General features: G+C 45.2%; 1 protein-coding gene across 8 annotated transcripts in view; it reads right to left on the bottom strand.

Moving 5' to 3' along the window:
* Window positions 1-24,021, bottom strand: part of LOC140906245 (uncharacterized) — a 106,721-nt gene that overhangs the window by 28,750 nt on the left and 53,950 nt on the right. For 4 of the 8 annotated variants that reach the window (XM_073329827.1, XM_073329829.1, XM_073329832.1 and 1 more), the window contains 7 exons: window positions 23,289-23,406; window positions 22,190-22,279; window positions 14,898-15,017; window positions 14,151-14,367; window positions 13,609-13,742; window positions 11,102-11,302; window positions 618-766 (listed from right to left, as the gene is read on the bottom strand). In XM_073329827.1, the coding sequence (XP_073185928.1) occupies window positions 618-766; window positions 11,102-11,302; window positions 13,609-13,742; window positions 14,151-14,367; window positions 14,898-15,017; window positions 22,190-22,279; window positions 23,289-23,406 (1,029 nt within the window). Of the gene's footprint in view, window positions 1-617; window positions 767-11,101; window positions 11,303-13,608; window positions 13,867-14,150; window positions 14,368-14,897; window positions 15,018-21,941; window positions 22,142-22,189; window positions 22,280-23,288; window positions 23,407-24,021 lie in introns of those variants that run through there. The other 4 variants (XM_073329828.1, XM_073329830.1, XM_073329835.1 and 1 more) reach the window with 4 other exon arrangements.

Raw genomic sequence — 24,021 nt, 5'->3', positions numbered from 1 at the left:
GTAAATTTTACGTTCACTTAAGAGTTTCAGAATTTAACACTTTCATCCTTGTTAAGACTTGCATTACAATACAAGTTATAACTAGTACACAGATACAGTGTATAAAGACTGTATTTTTAAAATAGTAATTGAATACACGAAGCGACTAGAGAATAGGGCCCCCATTCTGCAACTGCACTTAAGAAAACTGGGCTCTGTGCCAGCACTCTGGCATTTGGTTGCAAGACTAGGGACTGTGTGATACAATTTAATACAAAAATACCAACGAGTGCATAACTAATCCTTTCCAATTTAGGAAGCAATGCAAATTAGACACTAAATCAGCCATGAGGTGATCTCCACCTTTTGGGAGACAGGAAGTGAATTGGAAGGCTCAGCCCCTCAGGGGAAGAAATCATCAAGTTTTGCCTTTCCCTGTATCAAATGCTGGAATATCATTTCACCTACGGCATAAAGTGGCCTGAGGACATTAGAGAACAGAGGCCATGCATTTTGTACCAGCTCATCTCACTGTTTTTGGCAGACAGCACAAAATTGTGTTTGTTTTTATACCAGAGAGGTTTGCAAGTGTCTTGTGTTAGTCAGAATGTCCGAGTGTGCAGTGAAAAGGAGGGTACCTGAAGACGTCATTCCATGTCATGGAGATTGCACTGGATATTGGCTCTGTGAGTTGCTCATTGAAATCAACAAAACCACATGCTCCAGAGCTGTAGACACCTTGACGAGCGCACACAGCTCGATACGTAGCATAGGGGTATCCAATAACCTGTGAAATAGAAAGCAAAGAGAGAGAGGGTCTCTCACAGTATTTCAATGTACACAGGAGACAGCGGTTCAACTCTAAGACACGAATATGCTCTTTGGTTGCTCACAGGTGAGAAATGTACCTTTGGGATAACCATATCATATCTGTGCAAGGCACTGACAGGGTATGATTTAGCTTCTGAGTGCTGTAAAGTAATACAAATAAAAAGAGCAGCTCAAAAGGGATAGTCAACTTACCATGACAATTCCTTGCCCACTTATGGACAACTAGGTGCTGTTCCCCTACAGAAATAAGACAACTACGTACGTGCCAATGCAGAATAGTTTTCAGGGAGGTGGCGTGAGATACACTAGAACAGCGAGCAGACTAAGAGGCAGGAGTGCAGCACCCATACAATGTTCTATTATTTGTATTCAGGTAGTGGTTAACGGCTCCAATCACAGCTCCATTGTAGTGGGCACTGTACAAACACACTTAATACAAAACTCAGAAGTCTAGATTACAAGTGAAACTGGCAGATGGATGAAACTCACAAATGGCTGTTTCAGAGTAACAGCCGTGTTAGTCTGTATTCGCAAAAAGAAAAGGAGTACTTGTGGCACCTTAGAGACTAACCAATTTATTTGAGCATGAGCTTTCGTGAGCTACAGCTCACTTCATCAGATGCATACCGTGGAAACTACAGCAGACTTTATATACACACAGAGAATATGAAACAATACCTCCTCCCACCCCACTGTCCTGCTGGTAATAGCTTATCTAAAGTGATCATCAGGTGGGCCATTTCCAGCACAAATCCAGGTTTTCTCACCCTCCACCCCCTCACACAAATTCACTCTCCTGCTGGTGATCATAAAATCATAGAATATCAGGGTTGGAAGAGACCCCAGAAGGTCATGTAGTCCAACCCCCTGCTCGAAGCAGGACCAATTCCCAGTTAAATCATCCCAGCCAGGGCTTTGTCAAGCCTGACCTTAAAAACCTCTAAGGAAGGAGATTCTACCACCTCCCTAGGTAACGCATTCCAGTGTTTCACCACCCTCTTAGTGAAAAAGTTTTTCCTAATATCCAATCTAAACCTCCCCCACTGCAACTTGAGACCATTACTCCTCGTTCTGTCATCTGCTACCATTGAGAACAGTCTAGAGCCATCCTCTTTGGAACCCCCTTTCAGGTAGTTGAAAGCAGCTATCAAATCCCCCCTCATTCTTCTCTTCTCCAGGCTAAACAATCCCAGCTCCCTCAGCCTCTCCTCATAAGTCATGTGTTCTAGACCCCTAATCATTTTTGTTGCCCTTCGCTGGACTCTCTCCAATTTATCCACATCCTTCTTGTAGTGTGGGGCCCAAAACTGGACACAGTACTCCAGATGAGGCCTCACCAATGTCGAATAGAGGGGAACGATCACATCCCTCGATCTGCTCGCTATGCCCCTACTTATACATCCCAAAATGCCATTGGCCTTCTTGGCAACAAGGGCACACTGCTGACTCATATCCAGCTTCTCGTCCACTGTCACCCCTAGGTCCTTTTCCGCAGAACTGCTGCCGAGCCATTCGGTCCCTAGTCTGTAGCTGTGCATTGGATTCTTCCGTCCTAAGTGCAGGACCCTGCACTTATCCTTATTGAACCTCATCAGATTTCTTTTGGCCCAATCCTCCAATTTGTCTAGGTCCTTCTGTATCCTATCCCTCCCCTCCAGCGTATCTACCACTCCTCCCAGTTTAGTATCATCCGCAAATTTGCTGAGAGTGCAATCCACACCATCCTCCAGATCATTTATGAAGATATTGAACAAAACCGGCCCCAGGACCGACCCTTGGGGCACTCCACTTGATACCGGCTGCCAACTAGACATGGAGCCATTGATCACTACCCGTTGAGCCCGACAATCTAGCCAGCTTTCTACCCACCTTATAGTGCATTCATCCAGCCCATACTTCCTTAACTTGCTGACAAGAATACTGTGGGAGACCGTGTCAAAAGCTTTGCTAAAGTCAAGAAACAATACATCCACTGCTTTCCCTTCATCCACAGAACCAGTAATCTCATCCTAAAAGGCGATTAGATTAGTCAGGCATGACCTTCCCTTGGTGAATCCATGCTGGCTGTTCCTGATCATTTTCCTCTCATGCAAGTGCTTCAGGATTGATTCTTTGAGGACCTGCTCCATGATTTTTCCGGGGACTGAGGTGAGGCTGACTGGCCTGTAGTTCCCAGGATCCTCCTTCTTCCCTTTTTTAAAGATTGGCACTACATTAGCCTTTTTCCAGTCATCCGGGACTTCCCCGGTTCGCCACGAATTTTCAAAGATAATGGCCAATGGCTCTGCAATCACAGCCACCAATTCCTTCAACACTCTCGGATGCAACTCGTCCGGCCCCATGGACTTGTGCACATCCAGCTTTTCTAAATAGTCCCTAATCACCTCTATCTGCACAGAGGGCTGGCCATCTCTTCCCCATTTTGTGATGCCCAGCGCAGCAGTCTGGGAGCTAACCTTGTTAGTGAAAACAGAGGCAAAAAAAGCATTGAGTACATTAGCTTTTTCCACATCCTCTGTCACTAGGTTGCCTCCCTCATTCAGTAAGGGGCCCACACTTTCCTTGGCTTTCTTCTTGTTGCCAACATACCTGAAGAAACCCTTCTTGTTACTCTTGACATCTCTTGCTAGCTGCAGCTCCAGATGCGATTTGGCCCTCCTGATATCATTCCTACATGCCCGAACAATATTTTTATACTCTTCTCTGGTCATATATCCAACCTTCCACTTCTTGTAAGCTTCTTTTTTATGTTTAAGATCCGCTAGGATTTCACCATTAAGCCAAGCTGGTCGCCTGCCATATTTACTATTCTTTCGACTCATTGGGATGGTTTGTCCCTGTAACCTCAACAGGGATTCCTTGAAATACAGCCAGCTCTCCTGGACTCCTTTCCCCTTCAAGTTGGTCCCCCAGGGGATCCTGGCCATCCGTTCCCTGAGGGAGTCGAAGTCTGCTTTCCTGAAGTCCAGGGTCCGTATCCTGCTGCTTACCTTTCTTCCCTGCGTCAGGATCCTGAACTCAACCAACTCATGGTCACTGCCTCCCAGATTCCCGTCCACTTTTGCTTTCCCCACTAATTCTACCCGGTTTGTGAGCAGCAGGTCAAGAAAAGCGCCCCCCCCAGTTGGCTCCTCTAGCACTTGCACCAGGAAATTGTCCCCTACGCTTTCCAAAAACTTCCTGGATTGTCTGTGCACCGCTGTATTGCTCTCCCAGCAGATATCAGGAAAATTAGTCACCCATGAGAATCAGGGCATGCGATCTAGTAGCTTCCGTGAGCTGCCAGAAGAAAGCCTCATCTACCTCATCCCCCTGGTCCGGTGGTCTATAGCAGACTCCCTCCCACATCACTCTTGTTGCACACACTTCTAAACTTAATCCAGAGACACTCAGGTTTTTCTACAGTTTCGTACCGGAGCTCTGAGCAGTCATACTGCTCCCTTACATACAGGGCTACTCCCCCACCTTTTCTGCCCTGCCTGTCCTTCCTGAACAGTTTATAACCATCCATGACAGTACTCCAGTCATGTGAGTTATCCCACCAAGTTTCTGTTATTCCGATCACGTCATAGTTCCTTGACATCACCAGGACCTCCAGTTCTCCCTGCTTGTTTCCAAGGCTTTGTGCATTTGTATATAAGCACTTGAGATAACCTGTTGATCGCCCCTCATTCCCAGTATGAGGCAGGAGCCCTCCCCTCACAGACATTCCTGCCTGTGCTTCCTCCCGGTATCCCGCTTTCCCACTTACCTCAGGGCTTTGGACTCCTTCCCCCGGTGAACCTAGTTTAAAGCCCTCCTCACTAGGTTAGCCAGCCTGCTTGCAAAGATGCTCTTCCCTCTCTTTGTAAGATGGAGCCCGTCTCTGCCCAGCACTCCTCCTTCATGGAACACCATCCCATGGTCAAAAAATCCAAAGCCTTCTCTCCGACACCTGCGTAGCCATTCGTTGACTTCCACGATTCGACGGTCCCTACCCAGGCCTTTTCCTTCCACGGGGAGGATGGACGAGAACACCACTTGCGCCTCCAACTCCTTTATCCTTCTTCCCAGAGCCACATAGTCCGCAGTGATCCGCTCAAGGTCATTCTTGGCAGTATCATTGGTGCCCATGTGGAGAAGCAGGAAGGGGTAGCGATCCGAGGGCTTGATGAGTCTCGGCAGTCTCTCCGTCACATCGCAAATCTTAGCCCCCGGCAAGCAGTAGACTTCTCGGTTTTCCCGGTCAGGGCGGCAGATAGATGACTCAGTCCCCCGGAGGAGAGAGTCCCCGACCACCACCACCCGCCTTCTCCTCTTGGGAGTGGTGGTCGTGGAACCCCCAACCTCAGGACATCACATCTCATGCCTTCCAACCAGCGGAGTCTCCTTCTGCTTTCTCACCCCAGACATATCATCTGGTCCACTCTCCGCAATGGTACCTGTGGAGAGAACATGAAAGCGGTTAGTTACCTGTGTCTGTGTTACTGGAACCCGGACATTCCGCTTACCTCTTCTGGAGGTCACATGTTGCCAAGCTTCTTCACTGGCCTCATCCAAAGTGACAGCCCATCCAAAGTGACAACTCTCTACACAATGTGCATGATAATCAAGTTGGGCCATTTCCTGCACAAATCCAGGTTCTCTCACCCCCTCACCCCCCTCCCAAAAACCACACACACAAACTCACTATCCTGCTGGTAATAGCTCATCCAAAGTGACCACTCTCCCTACAATGTGCATGGTAATCAAGGTGGGCCATGTCCAGCACAAATCCAGGCTTCTCACCCCCCCACCCCCACCCAAACTCACTCTCCTGCTGGTAATAGCTCATCCAAACTGACCACTCTCCAAGTTTAAATCCAAGTTAAACCAGAACATCTGGGCGGGGGGGGGGGAGGGGGGGGTAGGAAAAAACAAGGGGAAATAGGCTACCTTGCATAATGACTTAGCCACTCCCAGTCTCTATTTAAGCCTAAATTAATAGTATCCAATTTGCAAATGAATTCCAATTCAGCAGTTTCTCACTGGAGTCTGGATTTGAAGTTTTTTTGTTTTAAGATAGCGACCTTCATGTCTGTGATTGCGTGACCAGAGAGATTGAAGTGTTCTCCGACTGATTTATGAATGTTATAATTCTTGACATCTGATTTGTGTCCATTTATTCTTTTACGTAGAGACTGTCCAGTTTGACCAACGTACATGGCAGAGGGGCATTGCTGGCACATGATGGCATATATCACATTGGTGGATGTGCAGGTGAACGAGCCTCTGATAGTGTGGCTGATGTTATTAGGCCCTGTGATGGTGTCCCCTGAATAGATATGTGGGCACAGTTGGCAATGGGCTTTGCTGCAAGGATAAGTTCCTGAGTTAGTGGTTCTGTTGTGTGGTATGTGGTTGTTGGTGAGTATTTGCTTCAGGTTGCGGGGCAGGCTGTAGGCAAGGACTGGCCTGTCTCCCAAGATTTGTGAGAGTGTTGGGTCATCCTTTAGGATAGGTTGTAGATCCTTAATAATGCGTTTGAGGGGTTTTAGTTGGGGGCTGAAGGTGACGGCTAGTGGCGTTCTGTTATTTTCTTTGTTAGGCCTGTCCTGTAGTAGGTAACATCTGGGAACCCTTCTGGCTCTATCAATCTGTTTCTTTACTTCCGCAGGTGGGTATTGTAGTTGTAAGAAAGCTTGACAGAGATCTTGTAGGTGTTTGTCTCTGTCTGAGGGGTTGGAGCAAATGCGGTTGTATCACAGAGCTTGGCTGTAGACGATGGATCGTGTGGTGTGGTCAGGGTGAAAGCTGGAGGCATGTAGGTAGGAACAGAGGTCAGTAGGTTTCCGGTATAGGGTGGTGTTTATGTGACCGTTGTTTATTAGCACTGTAGTGTCCAGGAAGTGGATCTCTTGTGTGGACTGGACCAGGCTGAGGTTGATGGTGGGATGTAAATTGTTGAAATCATGGTGGAATTCCTCAAGGGCTTCTTTTCCATGGGTCCAGATGATGAAGATGTCATCAATATAGCGCAAGTAGAGTAGGGGCTTTAGGGGACGAGAGCTGAGGAAGCGTTGTTCTAAATCAGCCATAAAAATGTTGGCATACTGTGGGGCCATGCGGGTACCCATAGCAGTGCCGCTGCTATGCAGGAAATGGCCCAACTTGATTATCATGCACATTGTGTAGAGAGTTGTCACTTTGGATGGGCTATCACCAGCAGGAGAGTGAATTTGTGTGTGGGGGGGTGAAGGGTGAGAAAACCTGGATTTGTGCTGGAAATGGCCCAACCTGATGATCACTTTAGATAAGCTATTACCAGCAGGACAGTGGGGTGGGAGGAGGTATTGTTTCATATTCTCTGTGTGTATATAAAGTCTGCTGCAGTTTCCACGGTATGCATCCGATGAAGTGAGCTGTAGCTCACGAAAGCTCATGCTCAAATAAATTGGTTAGTCTCTAAGGTGCCACAAGTACTCCTTTTCTTTTTACAAATGGCTGTGTAGATTTACTAGTGGTTGTGCAGCATTTTTAAAATGCACGATGCTGTTTAACTGGGAGAGGTGAAGCAAACAGTGACAGTAAATGAAACACATCTTAGCACAATTAGTCATTCACTGAGCTACAGCAGCCAACATCTTCTCTATTACCCACAAAACCCTTACATGACTAAAGTCTACACCATCTACCCAGAGCAATGCACATTTTTGCTAACAACCCTTGGAATTTTCTTCATTTCAATGGAATGGGGGTGCCAGGGTGCCATACCTTTCCTTCCATAAGGTATTTACTAAGAACATAAAAATGGCCAGACTGGGTCAGACCAAAGGTCCATCTGGCCCAGTATCCTGCCTTCCAACAGTGACCAATACTAGGTGCCTCAGAGGGAATGAACACAGCAGGTAATCATCAAGTGTTCCATCCCGTCACCCATTCCCAGCTTCTGGCAAATGGAGACTAGGGACACCATCCCTGCCCATCCTGGCTAAAGCCAATGATGAACCTATCCAACATGAATTTATCTAGTCCTTTTTTGCACCCTGTTATAGTCTTAGCCTTCACAACATCCTTTGCAAGGAGTTCCACAGGTTGACTGTGTTGTGTGAAGAAATACTTCCTTTTGTTTTAAACCTGCTGCCTATTAATTTCACTGGATGACCCTTAGTTCTTATGTTATGAGAAGTAAACAACACTTCCTTATTTACTTTCTCCACACGAGTCATGACCTCTATCATATCCCCCCTCAGTCGTCTTTTTTCCATGCTGAAAAGTCCCAGTCTTATTAATCTCTCCTCATATGGAAGCTGTTCCGTACCCCTCATCATTTTTGTTGCCCTTTTCTGAACCTTTTTTCAATTCCAATATATCTTTTTTAAGATGGGGCGAGCCCATCTGCATGCAGTATTCAAGATGTGGGAGTACCATGGGTTTATATAAAGGCAATAGGATATTTTCTGTCTTATTATCTATCCCTTTCTTGATGATTCCCGACATTCTGTTCGTTTTTTGACTGCCGCTGCACACTGAGTGGATGTTTTCAGAGAACTATCCACAATGACTCTGAGATCTCTCTCTTGAGTGGTAACAGCTAATTTAGACCCCATCATTTTATATGTATAGTTGGGATTATGTTTTCCAATGTGCATTACTTTGCATTTATCAACACTGAATTTCATCTGCCCTTTTTTTGCCCAGTCACCCAGTTTTTCACAGTTTGCTTTGGACTTAACTATCTTGAGTAGTTTTGTATCATCTGCAAATTTTGCCACCTCACTGTTTACCCTTTTCCAGATCATTTATGAATATGTAGAACAGCACTGGCCCCAGTATAGACCCTTGGGGGGACACCACTATTTACCTCTCTCCATTCTGAAAACTGACCATTTAGTCCTACTCTATGTTTCCTGTCTTTTAACCAGTTACCAATCCACGAGAGGACCTTCCCTCTTATTCCATGACTGCTTACTTTGCTTATGAGCTTTTGGTGAGAGACCTTGCCAAAGGCTTTCTGAAAATCTAAGTACATTATATCCACTGGATCCCCCTTGTCCACATGCCTGCTGACCCCATCAAATAATTCTAGTAGATTGGGGAGGCATGATTTCCCTTTACAAAAATCATGCAGACTTTTCCCCAACAAATCACGTTCATCTATGCGTCTGATAATTCTGTTCTTTAGTATAGTTTCAACCAGTTTGCCTGGTACTGAAGTTAGGCTTACCGGCCTGTAATTGCTGGGATCACCTCTGGAGCCTTTTTAAAAAATTGACATCACATTAGCTACCCTCCAGTCATCTGGTACAGAAGCGGATTAAAATGATAGGTTACATACCACAGTTAGTAGTTCTGCAATTTCACATTTGAGTTCCTTCAGAACTCTTGGGTGAATACCTGGTGACTTATTACTGTTTAGTTTATCAATTTATTACAAAACCTCCCCTATGACACCTCAATCTGGGACAGTTCCTCAGATTTGTTACCTAAAAAGAATGGCTCAGTTTTGGGAACCTCCCTCACATCCTCAGCTGCAAAGACTGATGCACAGAATTCATTTAATTTTTCCGCAATGGCTTTATCAGCCTTGAGTTCCCCTTTAGCATCTCAATCATCCAATGGCCCCACTGGTTGTTAGCAGGCTTCCTGCTTCTGATGTAGTTAAAAAAATTTTTTGCTATTACTTTTTGAGTCTTTGGCTAGCTATATTTCAAATTCTTTTTTGGCTTTCCTAATTCTATTTTTACACTTCAGTTTATGCTCCTTTCTATTTTCCTCAATAGGATTTAGCTTACATGTTTTAAAGGATGCCTTTTTGCCACTTACTGCTTCTTTTACTTTGTGGTTTAGCTGCAGTTGCACTTTTTTGGTTCTCTTACTATGTTTTTTAATTTGGGGTATACATTTAAGTTGAGCCTCTATTATGGTGTCTTTAAAAAGTTTCCATGCAGCTTGCAAGGATTTCATTTTTTGCGCTGCACCTTTTAATTTCTGTGTAATTAGCTTCCTCATTTTTGTATAACTCCCCTTTCTGAAATTAAATGCTACAGTGTTGGGCTGATGCGGTGTTTCCCCCACCACAGGGATGTTAATTATATTATGGTCACTATTACCAAGTGATTCAGCTATAATCACCTCTTAGACTTGATCCTGTGCTCCACTGAGGACTAAATCAAGAATGGACTCTTCTCTTGTGGGTTCTAGGACTAGCTGCTCCAAGAAGCAGTCATTTAAAGTGTCAAGAGACTCTCTGCATCCCATCCAGAGATGACATGTATCCAGTCAATATGTGAATAGTTGAAATCCCCCATTATTATTATGGAGTTTTTTATTTTTATAGCACCTCTAATCTCCCTGAGCATTTCATAGTCACTATCACCATCCCGGTCAGGTGGTCGGTAATATCTCCCTACTGCTACGTTGTTATTATTCAAGCATGGAATTACTATCCAAAGAGATTCTATGGTACAGTTTGGTTCATTTAAGATTTTTTTCTTCATTTGATTCTACGCTTTCTTTCACATATAGTGCCACTCCCCCACCTGAACGAACCTATTCTGTCCTTCTGATATATTTTGTACCCTGGTATTACTGTGTCCCATTGATTATCCTCGTTCCACCAAGTTATGCCTATTATATCAATACCCTCATTTAATACGAGGCACTCTAGTTCACCCATCTTATTATTTATAGACTTCTACCATTTGTATACAAGCACTTAAAAACTGTCACTGTTTAGCTCTCTGCCATTACATGATGTAATTGAATGAGACTCTTTCATTTGACTGTTTCTCATCAGATCCTACTCATATTTTATCTTCCATCCTCTCCTCTTTACAAGGATATAGAGAATACCCATTAATAGATCCTCCCCTAAGGGATGTCTCTGTCTGAACCACATGCTCCTCCGCACCTGTCGGTTTGCCCCCCAGCTCTTAGTTTAAAAACTGCTCTACGACCTTCTTAATTTTAAGTGCCAGAAATCTGGTTCCATTTTGGTTTAGGTGGAGCTCATCCATTCCGATGTATAGATTCTTTCCTTAAAACTACCACCACTAATATCCCACCCCAGTTACATAGCATTTTTAGAGTGATGCAAAAAAACACTAGATAGTCCTCATCACACCGCTCCAACATAGATCAGCATTAGCATCATTTTATATTTGGCTTTGTACAGAACACAGTACATGGAGAGCAGAGGAGTACAATAATGTAAGTGCAGAAGGAAAGAGCAGTGAAAGGCAGCACTAAGCTTGAGAGGCAGGCAGGATGGCAAGGGTGTTGACAGTGACAGCATAGGAGAGGGTTTGGCAAACAGAAGCACGTATCTTACAGGTAAACCCCAACTTCTGACTTTGTCTTCACACAGCTCCTCTGCCCTTCTGGCTCCTTTCTTTAGGCTGGCGAGAATGAGGACAGAAAAATAGTACTTGATGTCATGGAGGCTGTCTTCCACGGCCTCCTGAAAGAGCGTGGGTAGTCTCGACAGGCACTCCTGCACGATTTCTTGAACCTGGGCCCGGTGAGAATTGTCCTGAAAGGCAAACAGAGAAGATCCTAACAGGGCAATGTAAAAAGCTCTCAGTGCAACAGGCACATGAGGCCATCTACATCCCTGCTGAGCTCTGCCAGTTGCTTCAGAAACATCCAGAGGCCTGCATACAATGCGAGCAATCAACGTGGGCCACCTGCTACATTGCTTCAGGTCACTGGATGTTGGCTAAACAGCACCTAGAAGAATTAAAGAACACAACTGAGAGCTAACTTCGTACAGAACCCACAGCTCTGCTGGTCTACTAGATCCACATCCAGAGACAAGTTGGATGCTGTAATATCTTTTACTGGACCAACTTTTCTCAGTGAGTGAGACAAGCTTCTTAGCTATGCAGAGCTCTTCTTCAGGTATCTGTGTAAGCTCAAAAGCTGGTCTCTCTCACTAACAGAAGCTGGTCCAACAAAACATATTACCGCACCCACCTTGTCTCAAATATCCTGGGACCGACGCAGCAACAACACTGCATACAGACCTATATCCAATAAGTCTACACATCTCTCCAGTGGAAGATCCTGTGACCATCAAAGCATGCACACACCACAGATATGTGGGCACCCTGCATTACATTCAAAGGCAGCATAACACAGGGCAGCAGCAGCAAGATGCCATGAGCCAAAGAGCTATAGCTACTTAGCCATCCACATCTTTAACAAAGAGGTACAGCCTACAGAAACTACAGGTCCCATCCGGAACCCTAACCCAAGCATTCAGGCCACACCTCATATGCTAGGAACTGGAGTCTTCTGGCCACAACTCCATATGAAAAACAATAAAGTGGGCACAGGCTGCACTTCAGAATGTTTGGAGCTGGATATGACGCAGAGAATGCCATTTGGCATCCCTTGGTTTAGTGACATGATTAAATACCTTTGCCTTCCTCACTCTGCTACAAAGTGAACCTATGGGACCCATCCAACAAGTATGCTTCACAGGCCAGTACTGGACCAAGAACAATGGCATACAGTAGTACCTCAGAGTTACGAACACCAGAGTTACAAACTGACCAGTCAACACCTCATTTGGAATTGGAAGTACGCAATCAGGCAGCAGCAGCAGAGAGCCCACCCCGCAAAAAGCAAGTACAGTACTGTGTTAAATTACTAAAAAATAAAAATAAAAGAAAACAGCATTTTTCTTCTGCATAGTCAAGTTTCAAAGCTGTATTAAGTCAATGTTCAGTTGTAAACTGTTGAAAGAACCATAACATTTTGTTCAGAGTTACGAACATTTCAGAGTTACAAACAACCTCCATTTCCGAAGTGTTCATAATTCTGAGGTTCTATTGTAGTTACAATTTTCTCTCATGTATGAGTTTGTCTTTGGTTCAAACTAATGACTGCCCATTGTCTGCCATCATTGCTGTCACAGAGGAGTTCCATTTGGGTTATGTACTAGAAGTCAGTCAACGTGAAATGCATTAAACAAGTAAAATACAAAGATTAATTTTAAAAGAGAGAAACTCAGGGCTTGTGCTGCAAACAGAGAGAAGACAGTCTCTTCGGTTCCCTAAATACGTATATTAAGCAGGAGTCTACTAGGCCATACTGTTCATTTTGCTGGCCGCCATTCCAGCATTTCTTCTTCATCTTGAGTAGGACCCAGGACAATAGCACTAACAGCCAGCAACATGTATCATGCAATAAACCTAGAGTCCATGCAAGTTACTGCAATATGTCTATTCCAGCGGTTCTCAAACTGTGGGTCAGGACACCAAACTGGATCACGACCCCATTTTAATGGAGTTACCTGGGATGGTGTTAGACTTGCTGGGGCCCAGGGCTGAAGCCGGAAGCTCTACCACCCGGGGCTGAAGTCATAGCCCCAGGGCTTCAGCCCTGCATGGCAGGGCTCAGGTTACAGGCCCCCTGCCTGAGGCTGAAGCCCTTAGGTTTCGGCTTTGGTCCCCCCGCCCAGGGCGATGGGGCTCGGGCTTTGGTTTTGGCCCCAGACAGTGAGGCTCAGGCTCCAGCTAGTCTAACGCCATCCCTGGCGACTCCATTAAAACCGGGTACTGACCCAGTTTGGGGTCCCGATCTACAGTTTGAGAACCACTGGAATAGACATATTGTCTGGGATTGTGGAACTCAGGCAAGCTCAGGCTTCGGTCTCCACTCCTGGGGTTGTGTAGTAATTTTTGTTGTCAGAAGGGGGTTGCGGTGCAATGAAGTTTGAGAACCACTGGTCTATTCCGTATTTTGCATTTGCAAATACTTATCAGTTTTGAGGAAACTTAATAGTTGCTCAACCCAAATAAAAGTAAGTTAAAAACATTAGTGTATGCTTACCTCTGCTCTCTGATTGGTCAGATAATTGACCACTTGACTTATGACACGAGCCACATTTCTGATCACCTTCTCTGTTGCCACCATGCTATGCTGCAAGGCAGTTTGAATGGCAAACTTCTTCAGAGCCGGTATTTCTGAACAAAGAGACAAGAGAACATGACCATTCCCCTGCATGGACCCTCTTCCTCAGAAATTATTTAGCACTCAGAAGCCTCAGTCATAATCGGGACCCCATTGTGCCAGGCTCTGTACAAACACCTAGTAAACAGACAAAATATGAAAAGGAAGACTCGGGGAAGAGGACTAGGAAAACAGTGATCGGGAAACATTTTGTTGCAAGAACTGGACGTAGAGATATTTTTAAAGAAGAAGATATAAAACAAAAGTGATATCTGTAATGCCCATTGGCCATGTACCCGGGAGAACACTCAAACTGACCTCAAAGTTACAGGGGGCAGATCATTGTATTAGTGAGCAATCAAGACAACAGATCACTAACTCAGCAGCATGATACTTGAGCTCAAGTTAGCAGGTGTTAATACCTGTATCCTCCTCATTGTGGAAGACTTGCGGCTGCCCATCTCGGAGCAGTTTTCCATGCAATTTTAGATATTCTGTAGAGCTGACTGTGAAAACCAGAAGTTTCCCATGCTGGGATTCAACTTCACCAGGGTCACTTGTGTCTGAAGTAGTTAACTCTTCATCCTCAGTCTCCTCTTCTTCCTCATCTTCATCATATGCTGCTTTCCTTCTCATTTCCTGCAACAAAGAACAGCCTCCATTTCACCTCTACTCAAAGCAGACTCGTTGATCAGCTGCAGAGGCTTTAGCTAAAATCTAGTTTAGACACTAGAATGAGTATTTCTTGTCTTTATAAGAGATATGTGCTAGTTCTACCACGAGCTGCATTTGGTCCGGTTCTCTGGCCTGTGTTATTCAGAAAGTCATAATGGCAATTTATGGATGAACATACAACTCGTCTCCCGAAATTAGCCAAACAAGAACACAGAGGTGCCCTCTGCTAGATAATGTGCTTCTCATTAAAAAGGTGCCCTAACCATTCATTAGTAGTACACATAGAAACATCAGTGATTCAGATAAAAGGAGTGGTAGCACCAAAAACATATGGATTCCCTTTAACTTTTCTGTGAAAGTTGACGACATTTCAGATTTCAGTTATGGTTCACTGCATCCACTCACTACTTTAGAGCAGCGAAATCCAGATGGTGGCCCGGAAGAGCTGTCTCCCCTTCTGCAGAGATAGAGGTGGTGTTCCCATGGATTCCTACCTGAAGGCCGTTGTTGAAATCCACCCAAATCCGCTGTTTGGAAAATCTGTTTCGGGACTGAACGCAGATCAGACTAATGTCACGAAGCTTCATATCTTTCTCTCTCTGCAATTTACTAATCTAAGTAAAGAAGAAAGGGGAGAAATGAGGTTATATCCAGAACAGGTGACATCATTTAAAAAAAAAACAACACAAAATTTCAACTGCAACCAAAAGCTGAAGCTGCATGTGACCTGCACAGAGAGATTGTTGTTTTATTGGGGTGTCACTGCTGTTCAGGGTGAGGAATGACAAGGTTGCCCAAGGAAGTAACTTAAAGGAACAGGAAGTTACGTTACTTGCTGGTAACTGGAGGTTCTTCAAGATGTGTGGTCCCTATCTGTATTCTATTGTGGATTACGCATGTGCACCATGCGCCTGGAACTGGAGAATTTGAAAGTAGTGTCCACTGATCCATGCATGCCCCCGGATCACCTTGTCTCTCCAACCAAGGGGATAAAGGACAATGTGGACCGACTGCCTCTCCAGTTCCTTCTCCATCATGAATCGGAGGAGATCCAAAGGAGAGCAGACAGTTGAATAGGGACCACACAATAGGGACTACACATCTCAAAGAACCTCCAGTTACAGGTAAGTAAACTCCTGTTCTTAGAGTGATGGTCCCTATTGTATTCCAGTGTGGGTTATTAACAAGCAGTACTTAAGTAGGAGGAGAGTGTGAGGATGTTGATGGTAGGGCTGAGCAAAGGACTGCTGCCCCAAAGGAGGCATCAGCAGAGGAGTCCTGGACTAGGACAGTGTGTCTCGTAAAGGTGTGAACAGAGTCCCACATGGCTGGATTACAGGTATCAAGGAAGAGTACATCCTGAAGAGATGCCATACTCGCAGCTTGTGCTCTTGTGGAATGAGCTCTTCCCCCATGTGGGAGAGAGGCTCGATATTTGGTAACAGTAGAAAGCAGCCAGAGATCCATTTGGAGATCCTCTGAGTCGAGATCGCTTGTCCCATTAGTCTTTCTGTTAGAGCGATGAATAGTCTTGGGGACTTCCTGATTGGTCGTGTTCTGTGTAGAACAAAGGCTAAGGCCTGCCAGACATCAGTCCCTCTGAGGAAGTGTGCGGTTTAGGGAAGAGCACAGGTAAGTGGATTGAATGGTCCAAGTGAAATTCCAAGACAACCCTGGGAGTGAATTTGGGGTGTAAACATAACAAAACCTTATCTTTATGGAATGCAATGTAAGGAGGATCTGCCATCATCACTCCAAGTTCGCCAACCTTTCTGGCTAAGGTGATATGGTCTCAAGTTGCAGTGGGGGAGGTCTAGGTTGGATATTAGGAAAAACTATTTCACTAGGAGGGTGGTGAAGCACTGGAATGGGTTACCTTGGGAGGTGGTGGAATCTTCATCCTTAGAGGTTTTTAAGGCCTGGCTTGACAGCCCTGGCTGGGATGATTTAGTTGGGGCTGGTCCTGCTTTGAGCAGGGGGTTGGACTAGATGACCTCCTGAGGTCCCTTCCAACCCTAATCTTCTATGATTCTATGATAGCTACAAGGAATGCGACTTTCATGGAGAGAAGAGACATGGAGCAGGAAGCTAGAGGTTCAAAGCGTGATCGTGTAAGTGCTGACAGAACAAGGTTCAAGTCCCACTCAAGGGTAGGCTTGTGAATAGTCAGAAAGGTTCCAAGTAGGCCTTTCCAAAATCTGGTGATTAATGGATGAGCAAAGACCAAGTAACCCTGAGAAGGAGGACAGAATGCACTAATCACTGCCAGGTGGGCTCTCAAGGAGCTGATGGATAGGCCTGATGTCTTTAGAGAAAAGGTATCATCTAAAATGAGAGAGATATCTGATGTGCCCAAGAAGAAAAATATATCCACTTAGCCAGGATGAATCATCCAGTGGAATCCTCCCTACCATTAGAAAGTACGTCTCATATGGCTGCAGAACATGCATGTTTCAAGAACAACGTCCATCCAAAAATCAAGCCTTGAGATGAAGAAAATGCAGATTGGTGTGCTTGGTCTTACCATTCTGCTAAGTCAGGAGTCTGGGGAACGTTGGGAGGATGATTGGTATTCAGAATGACATGTGCAGAAGATTCGGAAACCAAAACTGTCTAGACCAGTAGGGAGTGATCAGGATAACCTGTGCCCTGTCCTGCCGAATTTTGGAGGGTGAGAACGGTTTTTTGGGATTTACACCCAGGGAAGACTCATAGAATCACAGGATTGAAAGGGACCTCGAAAGGTCATCTAGTCCAGTCCCCTGCACTCATGGCAGGACTAAGTATTATCTAGACCTCCCTGATAGGGGTTTGTCTAACCTGCGCTTAAAAATCCCCAATGATGGAGATTCCACCATCTCCCTGGGCAATTTATTCCAGGGCTTAACCACCCTGACAGTTAAGAAGTTTTCCTAATGTCCAACCTAACCCCCCCTTGCTGCAATTTAAGCCCATTGCTTCTTGTCCTAGCCTCACAGGTTAAGGAAAACAATTTTTCTCCCTCCCCCTTGTAACAGCCTTTTATGTACTTGAAAACTATGTCATGTCCCCCTCAGTCTCTCTTCTCCAGCCTAAAGAATCCCCATTTTTTCAATCTTTCCTCATAGGTCATGTTTTCTAGACCTTTCATCATTTTTGTTGCTCTTCTCTGGACTTTCTCCAGTTTGTCCACATCTTTCCTGATATATGGCGCCCAGAACTGGACACAATACTCTAAGTTGAGGCCTAATCAGCACAGAGTAGAGTGGAAGAATTACTTCTCATGTCTTGCTTACAACACTCCTGCTAATACATCCCAGGATGATGATTGCTCTTTTTGCTATTGTGTTAAACTGACTCATATTTAGCTTGTGATCCACTATGACCCCGAGATCCCTTTCTGCGGTACTCCTTCCTAGGCAGTCATTGCCCATTTTGTATGCATGCTACTGATCGTTCCTTCCTAATTGGAGTACTTTGCATTTGTCCTTATTGAATTTCATCCTATTTACTTCAGACCATTTCTCCAGTTTGTTCAGATTGTTTTGAATTTTAATCCTATCTTCCAAAGCACTTGCAACCCCTCCTAGCTTGGTATCATCCGCAAACTTTATAAGTGTACTCTCTATGCCATTATCTAAATCATCAATGAAAAATTTTGAATAGAACTGGACCCAGAACTCATCCCTATGGGACCCTACTTGATATGCCCTTCCAGCTTGACTGTGAACCACTGATAACTACTCTCTGGGGACAGTTTTCCAACCAGTTATGCACTCACCTTATAGTAGCTTCATCTACATTGTATTTCCCTAGTTTGTTTATGAGAAGGTCATACAAGACAGTATCAAAAGCCTCACTAAAGTCAAGATACACTACATCTACCACTTTCACCCTATCCACAAGGCTTTTTACCCGTGTCAAAGAGAGCTATTAGGTTGAAGAGGAAGTGTAGAATCATTAGAGTTGATGCATGGGCCTTCTGGCATGACTTATGAACAAGGAGCCAGTTGTCAAGGTAGGGAAAGACAAGGAGACCAAGGAGTCTGGCGTGAGCTCTCACTACCGTGAAGACTATGCTAAAAAGGAGCACTCTGTAACGAAAATGGCCAGGGCCCATCATGAATGTGAGGATGATCTGTGAACAAGATGAATATCTACATGAAAGTAGATGTCCTTCATATCAAGAGCTGTAAACCATGTGTCCTTTTTTGGGGATGGTATTACAGAGGCCAGTGAGACCATACAAAACTTGAGTTTACGGACAAAGTGGTTGAGGTGGTGGAGGTTGAGAACTGGTCTCCATATGCCCTTCTTTTGGGATATAAAAAAATAAGTCAAGTAAAAGCCGTTTCTTTGGTATCTATAGGGGACATGTTCTATCACTCCTCGCTCTAATAGGTAGCCCACCTCTTGCTTGAGAATAGTCTTGGGAGAGTAGTCCCTAAAGGAGGTAGGAGAAGGGCGTTGTGGAGGAGGTAGGAAAGCAGACTCAATCACAGAGCCAGCGCGGATGACATTCAGCACCCACTGGTCTGGTACTACATTCTAAGGGTTGAGAGCGCGCCAGACAATCTACAAAAGGCATGTGAAGGTCGGACAATGTTTGGCCTAGTGGTTCACAGCTCTCAAGGTCCCTTCAAAAATTGTGCCTCGCTGCCGGTTGAGATTGGAAGGCCAACCCTGTTGCAGAAGGTGCAGGAAAGTGAGTTCTTTGAACATTCCGCCTTTTGCATGGTGCTCCATAGGGCATCTGATGGGGAAAACCTGTTGAGCCACATAGAATCACAGAATATCAGGGTTGGAAGGGACCTCAGGAGGTCATCTAGTCCAACCCCCCGCTCAAAGCAGGACCAATCCCTAATTTTTGCCCCAGATCCCTAAATGGCCCCCTCAAGGATTGAACTCACAACCTTTGGGTTTAGCAGGCCAATGCTCAAACCACTGAGCTATCCCTCCCCGCACGTCTAGGTCTAGATGATTATTGATGGAGCTTTCTCTTGGGAGGTGTATATGTCCCCAGAGAGTGGAGGATAGCCCTAGAGTCCTTCAAACTACGGAGGAATTCATCCATCTTCTGACTGAGTAATTGTGGTTCATCGAAGGGGATTTCCTCCACAGTATTCTGGACCTCTCAAGGGAACTTTGACACATGGAGCCATGATTCTCTGCACATGACAATGGTAGTAGCCATGGCTCTAGAGGATATGTCAGTGGCATCGACTCTGTACTGGAGGGCAGCCTTGACTATTAGTTTGACTTCGTCTATCGATGCCTGGAAACAAACACTGTCCTGTTGTGGAAGGCTGTCGGTGAACTCCGTAAACTTAGAGTAGTTCAAGAAGTCGCACTCGATCATTATTGCCTGATAGTTGGCTATCCTGCACTGGAGATTAGATAACAGGAAGACCTTTCTCCCCAGTAAGTCTGGGCACTTCTCCTCCTGCAGACAAAGAGCGTACCATGGGTGTGGCTGTAGAGCCCTGTCAGAAGCGGCTTATGCCAAGGACTTGGGAGGAGGGCGAGAAAACAAAATTTCAGCCCCTTTGGCCAGTGCACAACATTTCCCCACCCTGTTGGGGATGGAAGCACAGGCGGCGGGAGTGAACCAAACAGCCTTAATGGGCTCCATTATAGCTTCGTTTACGTGGAGCACTATTTTGCTGGAGACAGATGGGTGGAGGATGTCAAGGAGTTTGTACTGGGATTCCTGAAAAACCCTTCAAGAGGAATCGTAGTTACCCAGCAACTCTACAACAAAGACCCTGGAACTGCTTGAATTCACTGGGGGGCGGGAGGGAGGGAGATGTGGGGGTTACCACGTCGTCCAGAGATGAAGATAGCAGTCTTACTGGTTCCGGCAGAACTGTTGGGTCCAGTGCATATTGCTCTTCCTCCTCTAAAGGATCCAGGGGGGATCAGAGTGTCTCAAATCAAGAGGAGGCAAGGAGTGACTCCCTAGCAGACCTGAGAGACACTGCAGAGCGGTACTGGTCCCAGGGCCCTCAATATGGCCAGTAGGCAGAGTTAAAAGGGGGACATGGAAGCCCCAATGGCATGAAGTGCCAGCGGCTCCAAGCTAAATACAGAGGTTGTTCCCAAGCAGGTGTAAGTCTTTCGGGTGGTGGAAGATATGTAGGGTAAGGAAACGAAGGTTCCTCGGGTGGTTTGGAGTCTCCGGATGAGGAGAAAGCTGATTCCTGTTCCAGAGGTGGTGCCACTGAAGGGAAGGTGCACCTTGAGGAAGGAACAGGCAATAAACTTCTCTGAGCTGTTGATTTCCAGGTGGTGTTATAACATCTCTGGAAAGGAACAGACCCAGTGGAGGGGATGCCAGAACCGGGAATGTGAAGATGTCCTGTGAAGCGGCCTGGGACTCAGTTTTCCCCAGTGTGAGAGTGGCTGTCTTTGTCTGGACCATCAGAGCTGGAGAGGGTGCTGTCGAAGACTGTGCGACAAGTCGGAGGTGAACGGTCATTGTCAGAGCCAACAGATCCTGAGGTCTTGGGAGGTGCCGAGAACAATACAGACTAATCGCTTTCCAGTATTTATGGAGCTTGATATTTATGGACTTTCTTGTCAAGCCTCTGGGACTTAGGATGTACTACAGTAGAACCTCAGAGTTACAAACACCAGAGTTACAAACTGACCGGTCAACCACACACCTCATTTGGAACCAGAAGTACACAATCAGGCAGCAGCAGAGACAACAACAACAAAGAGCAAATACAGTACAGTACTATGTTAAATGTAAACTACCAAAAAATAGATTTGACAAGGTAAGGAATCTCTGTGCTTGTTTCATTTAAATTAAGATGGTTAAAAGTTGGATTTTTCTTCTGCATAGTAAAGTTTCAAAGCTGTATTAAGTCAATGTTCAGTTGCAAACTTTTGAAAGAACCACCCTAATGTTTTGTTCAGAGTTGTGAACAACCCACATTCCCAAGGTGTTCATAACTCTGAGGTTCTACTGGAAGTCCTCTTCAGCTGAGCTTCTTCAGAGCCAAATCCGGTGTTGTTGAAGTCCCAGGCATATGAGAATGCTTCCTGGCTTCCCGAGAATATCCTGCTGGGGGCGTCTATGAGGGTAACATCTCTGGAACCAGTGTCCAACTTCGCAGCAGGAAGGCCAGGCCTTGCTTCATCAGGCTGGTGTACAGGGGGGGTTTCCCCCGTCTGGGCTGAATTGAACCCTCTCAGTCTTTTCCACGGAGGTGTTTTCAAAGGTGGAGTTCCTGCCCTTCCCAGGCACAGCTGGGGAATGAGTGGCAGATACTGCACCTCACTGCAACGTGAGCTTCCCAAAGCAATAGTGGTTGTCACTGACAAAGAAGGATTGCAGGCAGGAAACAGAGTTTGAAGCCCTGAGTCTTGGGCTGAGTCCAGTACCCACATGGGGCATTAGGGGGAAGTGAAGTGTTCCCCCAAAGATTAATCTGGCACTAAAAACTATGAAAACACTAACATTATTAACAGTACAAGGCGCTAAAAACTATTTACAAAGCTAAATAGTATCTTAAGGGATGAAGCCAAAGCTACGGACACAGAGAGGTTCCGACCTGGCTCATGCAGCAGTGAGAAGTTGGTCGATTTGCCCCGCCTTTTATCCACTTGGTCAGAAACACGAGCTGAGCCAGGGCACATGTGCAGACTAGCAGACAATACTTTCAAATTCTCCGGCTCCAGGCACATAGTACGCACGCATAACCCACAGTGGAACATGTTAGGGATCATCACTTGAAGAAGAATCCACATTTCCTTGTTTGAACAAAAAGTTGGTCAGATCATGGCTCCCAAGGGCACTCACTCTGAATTCCTTCTCTAGGATTTTCTTCCTAAGGTCATTTTCTTTCTGGAATGAGGCTGGATTTTCTGCACCAGGTCCTTGCCGTTGCTGCTATGAAAGAACAGAATACCGGAAGCATTAAAAACATTAGAAATTTAAAGCTCCACACTGCCCCAATCACCAGGCTGTGTCCCATAGGTAATTTAGACCTTAAATGGGTTTTATGCATTTTTTTAAAAGTGATATTTCCTAAGGTGGGGGGGGGAAGAGTGTTTAAATCAGAAAAATTCCATGAACTAGAAACATTTGGCTAGACACAACTGAACACAACAAAGCTTTCAACGGCACAAATCACAGAAGTTCCCAGAAGAGAACCTTGAGGGAGTCCTCAAGACTCATCACACCCAAGCACAGCAGTGACTGGCACTCCACACCAATGTTATAGTGATAAAATTGAGATTAAGTAAAAGACAAGTAACTTCAACTTTATTTTGTGTAAGCCTCACTACCCATCTTGCCTGAGGACATGACACAAGAAGAGAAGGCATGTATCTAAGGTTGGCTCCAAGCTCTTGAGGCAGAGATAGTTTGTTTATTTTCTCTATAAAAGGTCCCTATACAATCGTACTAATGAAGTACAATGCCTAACTTTCATTCATCTTTAGACTATGAGACGAGGAAGCTCTATTGCTTAGGCTGTTTCAAACCTACGGGGTAAAACGCTGGAGGAACATTTTGTAGAGTACAGTTCAGCACTGTCTCCTGGATGATGGACTAGATCTAAGAGCATTTTCCTCTCTAACCTGGCAATCTGAGAGCTGAGGATCCCACTACATCTCTCTTATTGCACAGCTCCCAAGGCTTGAGTTAGATTTTCTTCATATGCGATTTCTGGATTATCCATCCTCCTCTTCTCCCCACTGGAACAACTAACCATGAAAAGCCTTTCTCCGGGTTTGAAATACAGCCCATCTGAGTGGCAGGGGTGAAGTTAGCTGGAGGAGAATAGCTGTTTTAACCACTAACAAACATGACTTTCTATTGCCTGGAGGCTGTTTCCAGACCCAATTATACCTGCCACCCACTGTCTTGTACTAGGAGGGGGGAAAGAGTTACCAACCTCTTGCTGGAGCTGAGTATAAAGTGTGTCCTTCTCCATTTCCATTTGCACCCGCTGATTTTCCAGCTCTTCCAGTGACTTTTCCATGGGCTGGATTTCATCTCTTAAATCCAGGTCACTGCAAGATCCAGGATACTTAAAAGTTAGGCTATAAACAAAGTGACCCGCTACAGAAAAGACATTGCATGCACTGATATTCTACTTGAATTAAGTGGATATTTTTTCTGTAAAAGAATTACACTGATATTTTGCTTTAATTGCTTGATTACTAACAGCAATTCACTGTGAACAAATCTGACAATCCTGTGCCACTCATTTTGTTTGCAAAGCTTTTCAAAGATGGGTGAGTTCCATGGCTCTTTGGTTTGCACATCACATTATAATCTAGGGCACTCATACAATAGGGCCTGATCCAGAGCCCACTGAAGTCATGGAGAAGACTCCTCTTAACTTCAATAGCTTTTGGATCAAGTTCACAGCCACCAAAGCTGGGGACATTACATGTAAAAACTTAAGTTTCCTTGCTGGAAATAAATAACCCAAGCAAGTATTTTCCAAGATTACATGTAGCATACCAAAACAAGCCAGTCCCACAGGCAGGAAGGTTAATGACAAGGCAAAAGGACACTACCCATTTTGTGTGTCCATGTGCGGAATGAATTTTGTTGTGTGCACCAATATGGAGGTGATGTGTGACACACTGAGTGCAGGGGACTGGAGTAGATGACCTCTT

The sequence above is a fragment of the Lepidochelys kempii genome, chromosome 2 (genome assembly GCF_965140265.1).
Source record: "Lepidochelys kempii isolate rLepKem1 chromosome 2, rLepKem1.hap2, whole genome shotgun sequence".
NCBI classification, from domain to species: Eukaryota; Metazoa; Chordata; order Testudines; family Cheloniidae; genus Lepidochelys; species Lepidochelys kempii.
The sequence above is the reverse complement of the archived record's forward strand: the minus strand, read 5'-3'. Positions and strand labels throughout refer to the sequence as shown.